This window comes from Drosophila bipectinata, chromosome 2L (assembly GCF_030179905.1).
Source record: "Drosophila bipectinata strain 14024-0381.07 chromosome 2L, DbipHiC1v2, whole genome shotgun sequence".
Lineage (NCBI taxonomy): Eukaryota > Metazoa > Arthropoda > Insecta > Diptera > Drosophilidae > Drosophila > Drosophila bipectinata.
In genome coordinates, this window is record NC_091736.1 from 1,997,776 (window position 1) to 2,017,860 (window position 20,085).

The 20,085-nt window shown below is 40.9% G+C and overlaps 1 protein-coding gene across 1 annotated transcript in view; it reads right to left on the reverse strand.

Annotated features, from left to right (window-relative positions):
* Snoo (Sno oncogene) overlaps window positions 1-18,467 on the reverse strand; it is a 76,762-nt gene extending 58,295 nt beyond the window's left edge. Inside the window, exon 1 of the mRNA XM_070276832.1 lies at window positions 16,479-18,467. Within this exon, the coding sequence (XP_070132933.1) occupies window positions 16,479-17,492 (1,014 nt within the window). The 5' untranslated portion in view covers window positions 17,493-18,467. The remainder of the gene's footprint in view (window positions 1-16,478) is intronic.
* Window positions 18,468-20,085: the final 1,618 nt, after the last annotated feature.

Consider the following 20,085-nt stretch of genomic DNA (forward strand, 5'->3'; position numbering starts at 1 on the left):
GAAATAAGTAGGGAATATATAGCCATTTATTAATGTTAATTTATTTATTTATTATTATTAATTAAATAACCATTTATTAAGGCCTATTCCTGGTCTCATTTGAAGGGAAACTGTCTCTTATAGCTTGTTTCTTTTAGTTTCTTGGACTTGTACCCTTTCCTAGACTGTACTATACTTTTCTGAAACGCACTGTACTCGTCTCGTTGCCAGTTTGTTTCTCTTTCATCGCCTAATCGTTGTCGTGCCCATCGCAGACTGTTCAAAGTTGTTTCTGTGCTTTTCTTCTTTATATTTTTTTTTGTTGGTCGGTCGGTCGGTTGGTCGGTTGGTGGGTTGGTGTTTATTTTAAAAGCTCTACATCATATTCGAAAATAAATTAGCAAAGCAAACAAGCTAAAAGTCAGTGCGCATTTTATTTATTCAACAATTCTCGTTGTCTCGGTTTGGTTCCTCTCAGCGATCTCTGTACCTCCATCCCATCTCATACTCTTTCTAGATAAAAACTCAAATCTTTCTGTTTATTTTTGCACTTTGATTAGAAAAGAAAAAAAAAATTGGTGATCAGACATTGAGGCAGGAGACAAGTTGGCCAATTCGACAGATGCTTCCAATGTTTATATGGAACCCGTCCCTGTGAATAACGCTTTGTTGAGTCTACGGCACCCCATGCGGGCATTACGAAAGTTCGGCAAACATTTTCTATTGTCTGGCACGCGGTTCTCTCATCAAATCGGATGGGAAAACAACAAAAGTTTAAGAATTTATGGGCAATACGTGATTTTTGTTTCACGGACCTGGAAATTGATTGATAATCTAGTGGGCATTCTATACAACTTTCGGGTAATTACTTTAGTTTATAATACCAACTATATATTTCAATCATATTTATTCAAAGTTGGTGGGGTATTTGGAACAGCTGTAGTACTCCTCTATTATTCCCATTTCACTCGCATTCCACAACCAATTTGATCTGCTCGGGAATCAATCGAAAATTGATTATAGAGCGCATATCCGAACCGAGTGAATTTTCTTGAATACGGGGGCTACTCAGTTGTCAGAACTTGATTGATGAAGAACTGAACTTGAAACTGTTGTTGGATGTTGGTTGTTGGCTTGAAAAAAAAAAATCAATGAGACAAACAGACAACGAGTCAAGTCGAATCGCATCTGAATCGAAAGAAATCGCGAATGGAACTGTAGATTAGATGGATGTGATTGTGTGACTTGAAGGCCATTTGAAATGGTGCGATGGGGTTTGGGGCATGGAGCTTGGAGCTTGAAGCTTGGGGAGAGGGGCAATGACTAACTGACTAGCTGACTGACTGAGTGAGTGAATGAAATGACTCGGACTTTGCCTATCCGTCTTGGCAGCAGCTGCCAGTCGACTTGAAATTGTAGCGCTAATTTCCAACTTGGTTCTGCACTCGGTATCATTGTGTCTCAGTGCCTGGCCATTATGGGTAGATAGATATATAGATATAGAGATATAGACCGCTTAGATATGCACTTGGTGTGTCTTGGCTTTGATTTGTTAATTGCATTTTGTTCTTGCCCGTGATTGACACTTTCAATTGTAATTCGCAATTTGCAAATGCAAAATATTTTAATTAACTTTATGTGCCAGTGCCTGGGCATGTGTGCATTTTGCGGAAACTCGAATCAATGTCAGACGATGCAATGTAGACTTTGGATTTGGTTAGCGACTCTTATTTGGCAAGGTGTGTCTCTCTAGGTTTGGCCCATTCCAGCATTGGCAAAATGCGGTAGGCATAATAAATATTAACCAGTCAATGGGATGATATACACTTGAAATATCCAACTATTTAATATTTTTAATAGTTTTCTTTGTCAATTAAACCTTTTCTTGCAGTGCAGAGATTCGCAATTCGCTGACTGACTCCAAACTCCGACTCTGCGCCACCTTCTTCTGTCGATTCGCGCAAAACTTCAACGCTTCGCCGCGGCCAATGACCAGACAATGACCCAGCGGCGAACGCCATTAGCATTATCATCGTTCAGGCTTCGAGTCGGACTCAGAGCCATACCCATGTAGCCCATGGAGCATACACACATCCATACTACCCATACCATGTTCAAGCCGAGCTCGGACGACAACTGCGACGACTTTGAATTCGACGACAAACGACGACAGCGCTGGTGGCAGACGGCGATAAAAATTATTAACATTTAAGCTCAGCTTTGGCAGCAGAGACTAGGCTAGTCCAAGGGGGGGATAGAGGCCTGTGGAGCGGAATAGTCGTAGCTTTGGGTGGTGAGACCCAGTCTGCCAAACACCCGCTTTGCCAAATTTTTAGATGAGCCCCCCCTACAAGCTACAGTGGGGTGATGTGGTTACTTCTTGATATAAAAAATAATAAAGGGATTGGGTGGGTTACTAGTAACTAGCTAAGTTTTAGGATTTAAGAGGTAGAATCATTGAGATTCAATAGAGTCTAGACTCTATATTAGATACTATACTCCCTCTACTACTCTACCTATAACTACTACTCGTAAGGACTATAATATTATATAGATCTTTTATTAAAATATATCTTATATTATAATACATCTCTATTTCCATTTTATAGCCTTATATCTTCTAACCACCATCCCATAGCTTTGTGCGATTCATCGCCATTCACATCGTCATCATCATCATCAACACTTTGGGGGCACTTTGAGACACATGTGCCTAGCCGGCGGTCATATTACCCACACACACCTGTACTGGGACTGGCAAACACCCACAGATACACCACCACAGATACACCACCACAGATACAACACACAGGTTGGCTGGGCAAAGAGACAAACATTTGGGTTACTAAAACACAGAAAAACGACCAAAACGAAATGGCCAAAAAGCGGAACTTGTAATTTCATTTCGTGTATTTCACGTTTAGCGAGGTGTTGCTTTGGTAGCGCATAGTGTTGCTATTGCTAGTGCTGATCTTGCTGTCCAGTGTGTCCAAAGCTGGACAGTGAGATACTTAATGAGCTGGCGGCAGCTCTTTTTCCGAGCTTGTCTCACGGCCCAATTGCAAACTAATTGCGAACGCGCCTCAAACCGACATGGAAAACGCTCTGCAGCCTGACATCCAAGAGATGCACTTGAGTGCAAATAATGGCACACGACAGAAAGGGGAACTACACTAAAAAAAATCCTTAAGAAAAATAAATCTAAAGTTATTGTATCTTTAGTAAAAGTCCCTCTTTCTTTTCTTAGAGTGCATTAACTGGGCAACATGTTGCCACAATGAATTAGAATATTCAAATGCATCCAAGCTCTCTCTAGCGAAGGAAATGTTTGGCTTAATCCAAGGCATTTATCTTGTCCCCGGCAATGTCAACATAACAATTTCTGCTTATCTAATTGCAACATTTTGCCAGGTCCCTGGCAAACAGGTGTTTGTGGCAGGTGAAGTCTCCTTTAGATGGTCGGCTGGTCGGGCTATCTGACCAGGTGACCAGCTGGTTGCCTTAATTTGACTAGACTTACGCATTTAGAACCGGAAATGTAGCAGCCGAGTGTCATTTTGTGCAAATCACACACAAAAGACGACAGCCAAAGGCCCCCAAGCCCAAGAGCTCCAGAATGGAGCTACCACCATCCGGCAGAGAAAGGGGAAATAAATCGCAACACACCATGTGGCATAGATGAATGACTCCTCCAGTACATACCTGCAAAAAAAGGAAAGAAGAGTGAGAATTATACAGGTGATTTAGTATAATGTTCCGCATACGCCGTGTGTGCGAGTGGAGTAACAAGTGAATAACAATTAACATTATAATGTCTGTCTGAAGTTATAGAGCCGGACCTCTATGACGGAGTGTGTGGCTTTGTTTACGGGGACGTTTCCTAACGGGGACGTGAGTGATAATTGGCACTGGAGTTCTTAATAATGTGGCCGAGGGTATGAACCTGGGGCATTATGTCTAATTGTTTCTTAATTATTGCTTATTAGATGCTTAATAGTTGATTCTATTTTTAAGCAAATTTTAATGACAAAATTGTTTAACTAATAAGACGTAGATTATGAAAATTATTCAAGTTTTTGCCTCAACGAGTAATCCATTTAATCTTTGAACTCTGATCCTACCATGAGGGTCTACACACGCGCCCGAAAGTAGACACGCATAATTAGTTTTTAATGCGTTCGTTTGTCAGTTGAAAGTGTCGAGACCGCGCTCCATTTGAGAACTAATTTCCATCCCCAGTCCAGAGGCCCAGTCCCTTGTCCCAGTATTCCCTTCAGTTAACCCCAAATGGGGGGGAAACTGTGCCGAAAGTGATGACATTTGCCGCTGACCTCAACGAATGGTCGGCATTTGTCGGCATCAATGGGCTGGGGTTATGAAATATGGATTAGACTGTAACCCAGAGAACATGAATTAGCACTTGAAGAAGCCGCCGTAGAGCTGCGGGAAGAAGCTCTTATCTAAACAAAAAAAAATAAAAACAAATGAGAGTCGAGTAGCGATATGGCGCTAAATTCTGTTATCAGACTGGAGAGCAGCAAAGTACTTCATTCCCAGCTGGCGACAGACGGGCCGGGAGTCCAGACAAAAACTGTTACAAATACTAAAAAAAAAAAATAAGCAATAAAAAAATCAACAAAAAATGCGATAAGGTGCCAAGCAAAAAATACAAAAAAAATTAAAACAAATAAAGGCAACAATAACTAAAAAAGAGAGAGCCCCAGACCTGGGGCAAATAATTAAAGCTATACATTTCTCAGCACACATACTGTGTATTAATAAATATATATATATTTTTTAATAAAGAATCAACAACGTAACTAAGGCAGAGAGAGAACGAGATGGTCGGAGAATGCTAATCAAATAAAAGCTAAAGCAATGACAGTACAAAATCTACATAAATACAGACCTACATAGTAGACACAACTACATCTTTATAATAAAATGTATGAAAATTATTGGCGCTTGGCCAATTGTCAGCAAAAAAAACAAAAACAACAGCCAGTATAATAAAAACAATAACAATAAAGTCGTTAGGAAATATCAAAATAAATTCAAAAGCAAATAAAACCACAGAAAAGGAAGCAAGACCGATGGCACTTACTTACAAGCCGATAAAATATTACGAAACTAATTCGAGAGTATACTGTGCGTATACGTAATACGGTTTCATTTATAAATTATAAATATTTAAAGTTATTTTTCAGTGTATTTAATAGTCAAAGAGCCCAACACTGGATGCGCATATGAGTAGAGCCTCTTCGCAGTAAATGTTTTAATTAAAAATTGTCTTATTTTATAATTTATGTCGGCGGCATTAATTCGCAGGCGTCGCCACCGAAGTCTCGCCGACTAATTCTCAGTTGTCCCAGAAGTATTTCACAGATACAAAGATACATCTATAGTGAGTCTTGGCTGCTAGATCTGCTAGTCGAGCAAATAATGGCCCGGAGAGCATTAATATTGAGACGACGATCTATAAATTTGAAATTTATGATTTGCCAAAGTCGGGAATATTTATGGGGTGTCCAACCCTGGGGCTTCTTGTTCTTTTTTTTCTTTTTTGGAATGCGAGGCAGATACTTGGTGTCTCATAGTCTTGAATAAAAAATAAAAAAACACACAATGAAGAGTATCTTTGGATAGAGTAGAAGATTGTACACCCTTGCCTGGCAAGACCTACTTTTAATCCTACTGGCTTGTAGACTTCTTCAAAAAATTATAATACCTCCTGAAAGGGTAAGAAAGGATTCCGCAGAGTGCGTTGTACTGATGACGACAAAGAAAGCTTAGGGGGGACAGGGTCGGTTCAGAGCCCCACCAAACGCATTGTCATTGAAAGGAACTTGAGGACAACAATGCCCTGGATGGAAAGCGAAGGAGCTACAACAAAAGGCCAGGGGCAGCGACCGCATGGCTTGGAGAACTTGGAGTTCAACAACAACGCAACCAGGAACGAGAATACCGAGAAAGAAAAAGGTACCCCACCGAAAAGGGAGACGGCAAACGACAATGGTGACGATGTCCTGCATTGGTAATGTCTTTAACCTTTCAAGGATATTTCGCTCCAACCACTCGGCTATCGAACAGGATTGGCTTGAATAACCCAACTAGGGGGAAACCTCCTAGTTTCCAACAGCTATTTGCAGATCTTATGACGATAACCGGGCCACCGAGCAGCCGAAGGGAAAATCTAATAAATTAAAGAGCAGAGGGGAGTCGGAAAAGTTGATGAACTCTAATGGCTTAGGGAACTTTGAGGCTACGCACTTTTCTCGTCCGACAGCCAATTCCCCTATCTGAGCTCCGAGTCTATTAGAAAATGATATAATGGCAGCTTAAGTACACAAGCGCGCACTTACACAACAACCCTCTGACAACATCCACCAATATATAGGATGTGGTATGAATGCCACATATGACCCAAGGTGTTGCTTTGTCTATCGCTCCTTACGCACTTTTTGTTTGTCGAGGAACGCAATTTACGTTTTTGTCCTTTTTCCTTGGGGTTGGCTTCTGTGGTTAGGGGTTTCTGTAAGGCTTAGGGTTGTTTTTTCCATCTTTTGAATTCATCTGTAAACTATGTAAGCGACCCCTCATCAGCATCATTGGAATATTAGCTTTTGATCTTTCAGATCTCTACAAAGACGATTAAGCACGGGATAACATCACGTATACGCAGTGTGGCACCAGAGAGGTGAATGGAAAACTAATGTCTCTCACATTTTCACATTAATTTGATTTATTTTCCTGTGTATCCACAAAGGCGGCTAATTGTCGTTGACAACAAAAATATACATACTTGTATTTTTTTTAAATCAAAAATAGAAAAAACAATGACTAAGGGTTGCTCTGGTTTTTGGGGAAATATTTTCTAAAAGAATGTCATTAAAGTTCCATTAGACATCCTAGATGCCAAACCCAATATACCCCTTATTCTGCGAAATCTAAAAACAAATGAAAATTCCCATAAATTACAAAATATTCAACTTGTTTGCACTTTGCGGCCGAATATTTTTTATAAATTTTCTGACAAAAAGAAATACATGTCCCCCTGTGTGTTGGCAGTCAAATTTGTTTGTTGCTTGTCGGCCACGTCGGCTACCTCGGCCACCACGCCCACCACATTCCCCATCCCAAAAAGTCTCCTTCCAACCAAAAAGACACTTTTTCGTATGAATTTCTCGAGAAATTTGCATGAGTTGTGAACTGATTTCAATTGGTTTTCTGATCAGTGGGATACATAGGCAAGGTGACTGACTCATCCATCCGCCTCCCTCTTCTACCAACGAGAACTCTTATGAATGACAACAATCCGGGGCGTAATTAACTTGAAAATGCGACTGTGAAAAACAAAAACTGATGGAAAATTGCTTGGCCATGGTCTGGTCTCGTCTGGTCGGGCCGGGGCGGCATTTTCCCTCCATCTGTGGGCTGTTGGACCGTTGGCTGCCTGGTGGTTAGTGGGTCAAATGCGTTAAGTTTCGAGCCAACCTTAGAGCGCATGGCCAGAACCACTTAAAATATTTAGCCAAAATTTGTTGGCTCTCCCTTCTCGGTCTCTTGGTCTATCGTATTGTGTTTTCTTGGCCGGCCAAATTGCATAACTCGAGCTACAGACACTTGGAAAAATATATACAATATAGAGAGGAATTTAGGATTATTTTTAAAGACATTTATGCTTTATAAGCTTTAGTTTTCTATATTTTCTGAATTTTTAAACTCAAAATTAATGAGAGTAGTGCATTTTTCTTTCTCTGTACCCCCAAATGTCTCGGGCAGACATCACCAGACTACAAACTGCCACAGCAACTGCAACAGCAACTGCGACGACAGCAACGCACATCAAACAGCTGCAGTATTTTCAAAGAAGACTGTGGCAGTGGCACTGGCAGGGGCTGGGGCAGGGGCAGCGTAAAAACGATGGGGAGGGGCTGCGAAGGCGGCAACTGAAACGAGCCAGCGACTCAGACAATTTCCATGTTGCCTTTTTAAGGTCATGGCTCCGCTGCAGCGGCAATTGGCATAATTGAGGCGCAAAGTAGGCGATTGTCGGGGCGTGGCCAGCGGCAATGCCAACAAGTTGCAACTTTCGAACATGGATGGGGGGCAGCAGATGTTGGGCTGGGTCCTACTATCACTGGCCAGCAATCAAAATTAAGTAGCAGACACTTGAAGCTAAAACACAAGAAAGGAGTTGTCCTTAGAGGTAAGGGTAGAGGTTTCAAGGACTTGAAATTAATAAACAGTAGCAACATCAGTAGTGGTTGCAACCTCCAGTCTACACTACTGATGGGGTCAAAGGGCCAAGAAAACCTCTGGAGAATCTACGAGAATTCATAATTATTCATTTAGACATGAGCAGGCAAAAGGGTCAGGCAACTGCCATAGCAGACGACAGCAGCAGCAGCAGTAGCAATTAGACGTGCGATGCCCCAGACACATGCCGGCAACAGCAACAAGCAGCAGCAACACGAGCTGGCAGCAGGCAGCAGTCAGCAAGGCAGCTTGCAGCAACAACAATGGCAACTCGTCAATTGCCTGTCACGTGTAAAAAGTCAATACATTGCACAATACGGCGTCAAGTGCGCAAAGAAGAAGAAGAAGTAGCAGTAGACAGTGGCATATGTAGGGGGCAGGGGCAAGTGGTGACTAGTAGGAAGAAGTGGGAGGCGGCTGGGGGCGGACTGGGAGGAAAGTGCAGGGTGAGGGCTCAATAAAGAGGTCGCTTGCTTGGCTTGCGCTGTCTCGACATTTCCGTAAACATTGCTTACTTATGCACTTAGAAAAAAAATCTGACCCTAAATGGTAACAAAAAAATTAATAATTGCCTTGAAAAATATAAAAATGTATTAAACTTAAATAATTAAAAATTAAGCTCAAGATAAGAATGATGAGTTAAAGAAAGAGCTGCCTGTAGATCTCTAAGAATCTCATACAAGAGGGCTTTAAGTTTCTTTTTTTTTAATTTATAATAAATATTAAATTAATTTTAAATATTTTTTTTATTTCTTTCCAGTTTTTTGAAAGAAAGTTTGGCCCAAAGAGCTGGCCGGATTGCTGCAAACGTTTCATTAATTACAGCTACAAACACCCATGCTCGCCGGCAACATTGTCGTCTCTTGGGCACGTTACGTTATAATTACGTGAAGCAGCTACGTTGCTGGATACCCTTACCCTACCTTACACCCTTACCCTTACCCACCACCCTACCCCTTTGGCAACCCCACTTTGGGTGTCGTCTTCGTCGCCCTGTCAGCTTCTAATATTTCATTAAGCGGCGAGAGTCTCGAGTCTCGACATCGCAAGTCGCCAGTCGCGTGCCCGTTCCGAGAGACCTCCCCGGCCCACAGATGGAGCTGCAATGAGGGGGGAGAGAGGGCTGTGTAATAGGGAGGAGGAGGGGGCCTATACAGACAGGAAGACCCGGCAAAATCTACGTCATTCCCATCACAACCATCATCATTATCATCGCGAGCTCTCTGCCTCGGAACTTGGAACTCGGGGAAGGTGCAAAGCGGTTGGGTTTCGAGGGTTCGGGCTTATAGCCACTTTGAGGTTATGTGCCCCATTTGCGTGCACCAATTAAAACAAGAAAAATAAGCAAACCAGCGGGGGTAGGGGGTCTGAGTGGGAGGCGCAACAATGTATACGCTTTTTATAGTTCGCTGACTGCGACCACAACAAAGTGCAACACTGACTGGGGGGGGGGGGAAAGGTGCAAGGTGGTCGGATGGGTATTTGGAGGGTATCAACAACAGACCCAGGTCATAGACTGATGGGCAATTAACGAATCTGAAATTCCCTGGATTTGTCAGAAGTATATAGACCATATAGGATCGGGTTCAGGACCTAAAGTAGACTAGTCTCTTACTAATATTAGTATAGTCCCCACTCTAAGCCTTTTCAATGTCATTATCATAAAGCTCCGATATGGTCCATGTTTTCCCATAAAGTCTACTACCCAGCTATGGTGGGGGGCAGGAAATAGAGAGGCGGGAGGGTGCTGGAGGTAGGTGCGGCATTGCAGCAACAACATTGTGGCAGTCACTATGCAAATGCCTTCGTCTGGTGGTGCTGCGAGTGGTATTTGTATTGGTGTGACGACAATATCATTTACAACAAGCCGAGCTACCAGGTGGTTGGCGGGGCAGAGCGGCAGGGTGGCAGAGTGGGTGGAAGCTTGGTTGTTGTTGTTGCTTTTTGCCGCCATGTCGCACAAAAATGTACAATTGACGTTGACTTTGTTGCTTTAGTTGCTGTGCAATGTTCACTCATGCGCACTGACAGGCGGCTGCAACAGTGACAGCCATACACTGACATTTAAACGTCTAGAATTTCTCCCATTCCCCATTCCCCAGACCCATTCCGAGACCCAGTCTCAGTCCGAGTGCTCAACACGAGTAGCCGTTGAAATTCAAAACACCATAGCCGCCAAAAACACAGCAATTGTTGTGGAACTTTTTCGTAGATTCTGTCGTCATTGTGGCAACATCGCGTGTGAAAGTTGTGCGGCCCCGGGGGGGATCAAGATTAAGATGTAAGACAGACAGAGGGAGGGGAAGGGGTAAGGGGACCTAGTTCTAAACAGAAGCTGCATCATGCATCATCATTATCAAACTGCCCCATAAAACGAATGTCAAGTTTCGAGTTACAACAGCTGTCAATCACAAAATTACAGTCGAAAGGGGGTGTATGTATATCACTCTATAGGGGGGCTGGCTATATGGTTTCAAGTGGTCTAAATTGGACGAGCTGGAGGCCAAGTTGGCAGCCAAAAGATATCAAATTCATTCTATGGCCAATCATTCATTTGATTTCAATCTCAAATTCGCAAATGAATACAATTTTTTGAAAGGCAATGCCAGAGCGTGGGAATTGGTATTAAAATGCTTTAATTATTTAAAAATTTAAAAAATAAAAAGTTTAGAAAGTGTGTACTCCATACAGACTTGCCAAAAAATATTGCAAAAATTGTCAAAATAACGTCAAACAATCCAAGATCTATTATGTCTGGGTCTGGGCCCAATTAGCGATGATTGTTGCGGGAAAGAAAAGCACTTGTTGTAGAGACCGTTAAGCAAATAGGAAGCCAGGAAGGAAGCAAACGAGTTCAAGACCCAGAACCAGACTAGAAGCCCCTTCCCCTTTTTATTTTTTATTTTTTTGCAAGCCTAACCAGTGAAGCAAGTCGTCATTGCCCGTCACCTGTGCCAGGTGTAAACTATATTACCTCCCCCTGGGCCATCTCCACTCCACTCCACGACGGAAATGCTGGACAAGCGCAGCCGTGGAGAGATGGGAAATGGCACTAGGAAATGGCTGGTAAACAATGCGCCAAACAACACAAATTTCTGGCCCCAAAGCTGAAAGATTTCAGATAACTTCCCCGAGAGACAGAGAGACTAAGAGACACCGTCGCGATTTAATCGCCATGCAAATTTTGTCACGTCTGGCGGAGAATAAGACGCTTAGACGTGGGTTAACGCTGACCCCGGTCTAGATAGCTGGATAACGGGGCCGGGAGTATTCCAGAGCGCCAGGGAATCCAGAGATATAGTCAACAGACTACTGAAAGTGATTAGTTTTCCAGCAGAGGCGGGGAGAAAAATATACGCCTGATAAGAAAATTGTAACCAGGGCGACCTCGTTTTTTGTGCGATTTGAGATTCAAATATTCTACAATATAGAATCTATAGAAATGAAAATATAAATAAATACGATGGCTTAGGAATAACAACAACAATTAACAATGAGAACGAGATCAGATCGAGGTCTTAATGGTTCTTATATTAAGTACTATACTAAATAAACCTTAACTATACTTATCCTTATAACTACACCTTTACATAATAATTTCTACCTCTATATCATCTCAGTTATCTTGAGTTCGTGCCCAAATAAATTGTTTAAACACGTTTGGGCTGTTTAAATATTTTCACTAATTTTTACTCTTTGCTCTCAAATAAAGGCAAAACCAATAAAATCATTCAAATCGATGGATAATCAAAAGCTAACGTTTAAATATGTGTTAAGCTTTAATTAAAATAAACACGAGAATGAGTCGAGACGGGTCTAAAAATCTGGTTATAGTCTAAGGAGAGAAGGGTTATCAGAGGTGGGGTGTGTGTAGAGTAGCCCACCAACGGAACTGCAATAACAAGCCCCATACAACCACAACAGCAACACGAAGCACGTCAGCCTATTTAGATGTAAGATCAGCGATAGACAACGCGTAAAAAAAAGAGGTTGGCTATAAAAAAAGAGGAGTCTTTAGAGCAATGCAGACGATGGCACACACCTGTCTCCAGAAAGAGCTGCAACCAGGTGGAGGGGGACTATATGTACAAGCAGGAACAACAGCATCGAGAAGGTAAACGGCGCCGATAAATGTATGCAAAAAAGCAAAACGATGTTCCAGCCAGAAGGAGTACACCTTTCCTGCCAGCCAAACATCCTACCCCTTACCTCAATCCTAGAGCACCTTGTACTCCTCTAGAATGAGACTAGAAGGCCGCACCTTCAGGGAAAGATGAAAAAAAATGTAATCTACAGTGGTCTATAAAATAAATATTATTTTAATATTTTTTAAAATTTTTATAGAACCTAAAATAATATTAAAATATTAAGAAAAGAAGAGACCCTCTTTCTCTGAAGAATTTTTATTTTGAAGAGGCCTTTTAGCCCCTACTGTCTACCATCTCCCGCCTTGTCGTGTGTCTTTAGTTTTTTGCTAATAATAATATAGAAAAAAAATCTAAAAAATAAAGAAAAACAGCAGAGATCAGCCGAGCGAAAGAACAAGCGAACATCACATGACAAGTCGGATGGTGGATCGGTCTCGAGACCTGCCCACAGGCCAATCCACTGGAGAGGGGACTGTCCGGCTAGAGTGCTGCCTGGTTGGGAGGTTCTGAAAGAGATCGCTCTTTGCTTATCGCGCTTATCAAATCGCCAACTGACAGCTGGCAGCAGCATAGACTGGAGACGGCTGCAAACTGGAAAATGCAAAGTCCCTCCTGCCTGCCAGCTAAAAAATATGGCCAAGGTTGCTAGATGGGAAATATCCATCAGGCTATGGAGAGAGCTTTTTGTTGGACTGATTTACGAAGCAATTAGTGGAGATCAGTCAGATGGTTGGGGATTTAAGAGATAAAAGTGGTATTAGAATAGATGTTTTATAACAAGATCCAATAAATATTTTAAGCCGTTCTATTGTTTTTCAAATTTTACTTTAAGAAAGGCCCTCCCCCCACATGGCGTATGAGTGATCATAAAACACCCATACGCCCCGTAAACCCAAGGTGGCAACATAAACCCCCCACTAACCCTAACCGTTTCTGTTTCTTATCAAAACAAAAATTTTATTTAATCTTTGGCTAGATGGGGAAAATAAACGAATACCCAGTTTCGATTCAAGTTTTTGCCGAGACGTGGCTAACAGAGCGAAAACCTTATCACCAGAGGGTCGAATCAGAATAAACCGAAAAAAAAACACATTGATAAGCTACTAGGAGCTCTCGAAGAGTCTGAAACTTTTTTGTGTGTCTGTGCGATTCAGAAACGTGCTGTGCCATGGATTCCGTGTGGATTCGAATTCGGACAACCAGAAAAACACGATGAATGACAAAAAAAAAATACATACGTTTATTAAAGAGATTAGCATAAATTTGGAAATTTTATGAGCGATAAGCAGCAGCGTATAAGTATAACGAAAATATAAACCTGTTGGCGGCGCCATAACAAACAATAAGCCTGATTTCAAAACATGATTTTAAAATCCGAAAAATTTTGCGACTTGAAATTTAAATTCTTGGTCTTCAAAAACAAAGTCCAATTCAGGAGATATAGCCATTGATTATATAAGTTGGGGAGGGGTGCTTGGAGGGGCTAAAGGGGAAAGCAGCGAAAGTCCAAAGATTGTGATCTGATTAGTCACGCCTCTGGCAGAAGGGCGTCTAGACTTGGGAGACTATCAATTGACAGTTTTTAAGGTGAGCTTGTTGGAAAACACACGCTGCACTCGTGTCATGCCCTTCGATCATATAGCCTGGCTTGGTCTCTGGCCTCTCCCTTAAAGGGGGGAATAGGGTTTAATAGGGTTTAAAAAAAAATTATTAAAATTTCTTTTTATTTTAAATGAATGTCTAAGGTTGTATGAATGTTGTGAATGTCAAGCTATATTTCAAGAATATCTTCAAGAATTATTTTTTTAAGAAGAATTAAGAATATTTCAAGCTAATCTCAGAGGGAAGTCTTGAAGTATAGGGAAGTTAGATATTTTTATCGCATAATAGGGAAGTGACTAGTTTTATTCTCGTTATTTGGTTTTTTTGAGGAATTTTTTCCAACATTGAAGGTGCTATCATCATCATTACCGACTTTCAAAGTCGGAAAGCCATTCATAACTATCAAACTACTGTAGGGATTAATTTTAAATTAAAAACAATATTTCCAAATATAGTTCCACTGGTAAAATTGATGTTTTTGTTTAATTTCTTTATATTTATAATTTTATATTAAGAAATAAACACTTTTTTGTGAAAATTCGTATTTTTTAAATGTTTTACTTTAAAGTCCTCGCAAAAATCGAAATTTAAATAAACCAAATAGTAGTATTATCTAACAATTTAGTTATTATTTTGGAGATTTAGATGATCCTTGCTTTTATTTATGATGTGCACTCATGCCAGAATACAATATTATAAGATAGAAAGCATTGATTTCCGTATTTCTTAAGAAATCGCACTATAATATCTCATTCAATAAATATTTTTTTATAAATATATATTTAAAAAATATACCTTTTTTTCTAAAAAATTAACCCTATACCCCCTCTTTAAAAACAAAGGCCTCCCTTTCAAAAAGGTACAAAAAAGGGATTGGCTTTAAAAGTGTTCAGTTGCCAAGCCAGAAACTGTTTCCAGACAGATCTCTACTATTTTATTCCATCGAAGTGATAACGCAATTAGCTCTGCTCCCTCTTCTCCAACTAATTAAACTTGCCTTGTTATTATTTTTCTTGATTTTTTTTTTGTCGCTTCATATAATATTAAGAGTTCTTCTGATATTTTCAATTCCCCCCTTGTTTTCTTTATTTTTTTTGCGCAACAAATGTGCCGCAAGCCGTTTGTTTTTGTTATTTTTTTTTACGACTGCGACTGCGCAACGACTTTGACTTCCAGTCCGATTCCCGCTCCCGGGATCTCTCCCTCTGCTCTGCTGTGCGGTGCCCTGTTGAGATGAATCCAATAGGACCGGACCGGATCAGAGTAGAGCTCGCCAGACAGAAAATACATCCACCCAGCCAGACCCAGACCCAGACCAAAACCGAAACCGAAACCCCGAGAGCAAAGTACAGAGACGAGACACTGCACAACAGCAGACAATGTTGGCAACCGGTTTGCGATTTATTTTTATTTTTTTTTACCAGCCTACCCCTCCCTACATCCATCCACATCCATCCAGAGCGTATAGCCCGAACAGCCCTCTCTCGGCTCATTATTATTATTTGCTGAATATTTAACATTGAAGCTGGTCGAAGCGGATTTTTCATGGAACACACACGAGTACAGAAATCAAAGAATTATAGTTCTTTATAGTTGGGAATTATAGAATACCTATTAAAATTTTTAATTAAAATATTACTGCATGTAGTTCGTCACCTGCTTAAGCAGAGATCCTTAGAGATGGTCTTTTATTAGAATATCTCAGAATCCTTCAAACAAATACTATTTAGTCATATTTTTTCTAGTAAGTTCTAGTTCCTATACTAACTATAGGGTATCTCTGAAGGGATCCCATCCAGATGGCGTCGGTTGAGCGAATAAATTGAGCTACAAGCTAAAAATAAGCTCCAATTGTTGCGATGCGGCCGCCTCGTCCAACAAACTTGTCGATTTCCACGGCCAGGCGGTGGCAGACGCATTGGCAACCGCAGCTTGCAGCAAAAAAATAAGCCAAAAAAATTTAATACAGCAAACAAAAATTAAAAAAAAAATAGGGAGAATTTATAATTTAATGATTTTTTGTATGGAAATATTTGGTGAATGCTGTTTAAGCACAAAATTAAGTAGTTTAAATAAATAATCACAAAAAACTGGCCTACCCAAACTACAAAAAAGGGGAGAATGAGCGCCATAAAAATTGCAGCTGCATTGAAATTATAATAATTATTATTATAATTATTTATAAGTGAAATTTGTTTTTAGATTTTTGTGCTGTAGGGTTTTTTTTTTATTTTAAAACTGTCGTCAAAGAAGATCGGAATGAATGGGAAGTGGGGGCTCCGAATATGGAGTCAATAAAATTTTTATTATTGGAGATATTTACAAACATAATTTTGATTTAGAAACAGATACTAAAACTTAGCTATTAGCATACATATCTCATAGATAATATTTAGTTTCTAAGACTAGAATTTCCTTATAAAAATACCATATATTTACAAAGCTAATTTCTTAAGATTATGATAGCTTCTATCTTCATAACCCCCATACCTTTCTTTTAATATGATCCATTGCCTTGTGCATCTCCTTGATTTCCACCTCCTTGAGCTGATCCAGGATGATCTGGTACTTTTCACGGTTCTCCACATCGAGCGCCACATGAAGGTAGTCGTGCCAGTTTCGGGAATCGAATCCCCAGTGACAGGTCTGATTCTCGGGCTTCCGGTCCACGTGTCCGACGAACTTCTGGGGCGAGAACCAGCCGTCGCACTCCAGGCACTTGATGCAGCTCGGCTTCTGGAAGGAGTACATGTCCGGGGTGCAGATTCCCTCGCATCTGCCAAAGCACTTGTGATACACCCGGAAGCTGAGGGCCCCCTTGGCCAGGCTCTCGATCGAAACGTAGCTATTCCGGTCCGATTTGTGGAGCAGAGCGGCGCAGAGGCGTTCGGCATCGGTGCGGGTGATCAGGCCGCTGGCCTTGACGTCCGACGGCAGGATCTTGGCCGCCTTGAACTCCACCAGCTGGGCGGGGGTGCACTGCGAACAGTATATGCCCAGCTCGTCGAAGCTCCGGTTGATCTGCTCCAGCGTGAAGTCGTTGAGGACGTTGTTGAGGAACTGCGGCAGGCACAGGCGCAGTTCGCCGCCCACCGAGAAGCATCCAATGGTCTTGCCCTCCAGCTTCGTTTCGTACAGTTCGCCGCATCCCGCATCCGCCACCGACAGGATCGGCTGGGAGAGCTCCCGCGGCGGTGTGGCCGGCGAGTAGATCTGCGGCTGGGGCGGTGTGCCGCGCGAGGTGCACTCATGATGGAGGTCCTGCGGCTCCGGTGAGCTGAGTATCTCCTTCTTGATCAGCGCCACCACCGGCGACGGCGGCATGCACTTGCCGTTGCTGAGGCCCAGCTCGGGACTGTCGCTCCGGCAGGATCCGTTGGGCAGGATGTCCAGGACACCACCGGCGGCGGCGGCATTGAGGGCATGCCCGGGCCCCTGGAGCGACTTGGTGGCACTCGTCTGGTATTTTTTCAGAACGGTATTGATCGTCACGTACTCGGTCATTTTCGCAGGCGATTCCGATTCAGATTCAGATCTCGATTGGCCCTAGTCGCTAGTGATCCATTTTAGTCAGTGATTAAGTTTAGAATGTTGATGGTTGGATTGGCACATTTGTGGATTGGGTTTTGTTTTGGTTTTGGCCGGCAAGTGAACTTCTTAGATACTTAGATACATTTCACCGACGGCTTTTCATCTTCAGGGCCTCCCCAGGCACACACACGCACACCCCCTGGTGGCGATTTTTGTCGCGTGTTTAGAATATTTCGATATTATTTCGGTTTTTATTTTTAGAAATATATATCGGCCGGCTTTTTCTTTTTTTCGGTTATGCGCACTTTTCGCTATATTCTCGGGCACTTGCTAAATTTTAGCCATAAACGATGGATATATATTCTTCTCGGCGCAATTTCTTAATTTCAATTTATGTATTTCATTTTTCTTCTCAAAACTTTTTTTTTTTTTTTTTTATCTTTCGGATGCAAAGCCACAAGCACTAACTAACACCAACGCAGCACTCACGCACGGACACCGCACACCGACGCGGAGACACACCAACACACAGGACAGACAGCAGCGACGAGAGAGAGAGAGAGGGAGATGTAGTAGGGATGGAGAAGAAACGCCGCCTGACAAATTCTTATTGTGCCTGGGCTCTTGTTTTTCTTGTTGTTGTTGTTGTTGCACTATTTATAAATCTTCGTTTTTGCGCCAGCAAATTATTATTATTATTTTTTATTATTTTGTTGCACTGTTGTCGTAATTGGTAATTTATTTGAATTTCGCACTCGGCTCTCCTGGCCGCAGCATAATCTTTATCTTTGCGATACTTTATCTGTGCCCTCTCAATATTATTATTATTTATTTTTTTTTTTCGCAAGCGTCGCACGTGCGAGCTTTTTCTTCGATACGAGAAACGAGAAGCCGCGCAACAACCGCCCGCACGTCCGCACCGTTTGAAAGTTCGAAGAAAAAAAAAACAAAAGCCAACACAATCTTGATTCCGAATTGCTCATGATGCCCACTGTCGCTTAACAGTCTTAAGCTTAACAGAACAGCTGTCCTAACAGACGCGATTTTGTCCATACCCGGTTCGTATATGAGGAACTAGTTCATACCGGAGAACTTTCAAAGTTTTTCAACACTTGAGCTGGCGCGCTCGGAAAAGCACAATAATTAAGCTTATTTTAAATTTTTCAACAAGAGAGTTACCAGATCTTTAAGGTAAAAGGTTTTTGTTAGGATTAGCTTTCATTACCTTCCATCCAATATATATTCGGACCGGTCCGTCAACATGTGGTTGTATGGTTAGTGCTAGCATTTAGTTAAAATCATTAAACAAACATAATTTTAACGCATATAATATGATAAAATCTTACAGATACATCTTACAGGATCTTTGATTACTGTGTTCATCCCCAAAGAAGTCCAATAACCTTTAAAAGCAAAATCTTCAAAATTATTTAAAAAAATAGCAATTATACTTGTTATTTAAATTAAAATGTTCAAGTGTGAGATTAATATAACATTTCATTTGTTTCTCAGCAAATAATGCTTGTATTTATTTGAGCAGAAAAATGAATTTAATGGTTTCCGGTTGATATGTTCAATAAAAGAACGAGGTATACCATTTATCCTTTGTTTTTTTTTTCTATAAATATATGTAAAGTTTAATGTGCTAACTTATAATTTAAATTTACTAAACAATTCAAGGTAAATTTTATATTCCAAGAAATTAAGATTTAAATAATGTTTATGTGACATTCTTAGCTTGGACACAAACTATAGTAGGGTTGTTGGATCAGCTATAGGAACGCTTTCCAACACTTTTTTAAAACATGAATAATTTTTGGCGGTTTCCTCGAAATGAAATATTCTGTTTTATATTCTTTCTAGTTTTGTTATTTAAATTTAGATGTGTAAAATAAAGTTTAGAGAAGTGAATCTAGTTCACAAAATTCTATAAACACACCTTTATGTTCAAATATTAAAGGATTTAAAAACCAAAGAAGAAAGAACCAAAAGTCACCTCAAAATCTGTGTTCTCCAAAGATAAGCTTTAAAATTTTCCTCTTAATTATTTTGATTTAATAAACAGCTTCTAATCATCGCCACAAATCCATAATCATCTTGATGGATCACTTATTTTAATGAAAATCGATTTAAAATGCATTTTCATTTGTTCCACTTAAACTCCAATTAATACAATTAATCAAGTGTCCTTTTCAGATTTGATTCCTGCATCCTTGGCCCCCACTAATCGAAATTAAGCTGCCCACTGGCTTTCAAGTGTGTGTGCGAATCCTTACAAATATATTGTAGTATGTGCAGCATGCATCAACGTTTAATCCGGTTACCGCTTTTGTTATATTTGATTATTTTGCCCTTGGCTTTGGAAGTGCCAAGTTTCATTTTATAGTCCGACAACAACAGTCCAGCAACAGAATAAATTAATGCACTTAATTTTATTGGTTTCTATAATTCATGCTCGTGAGCTGTTATCCTGTAAGCCCTATTGCAGTGGCCAGTGGAAATTCTGCGATTTTTTCAAGGCCAGCTGGGATATCTGATATGATTTGTGTATCGGTATATATTTTTC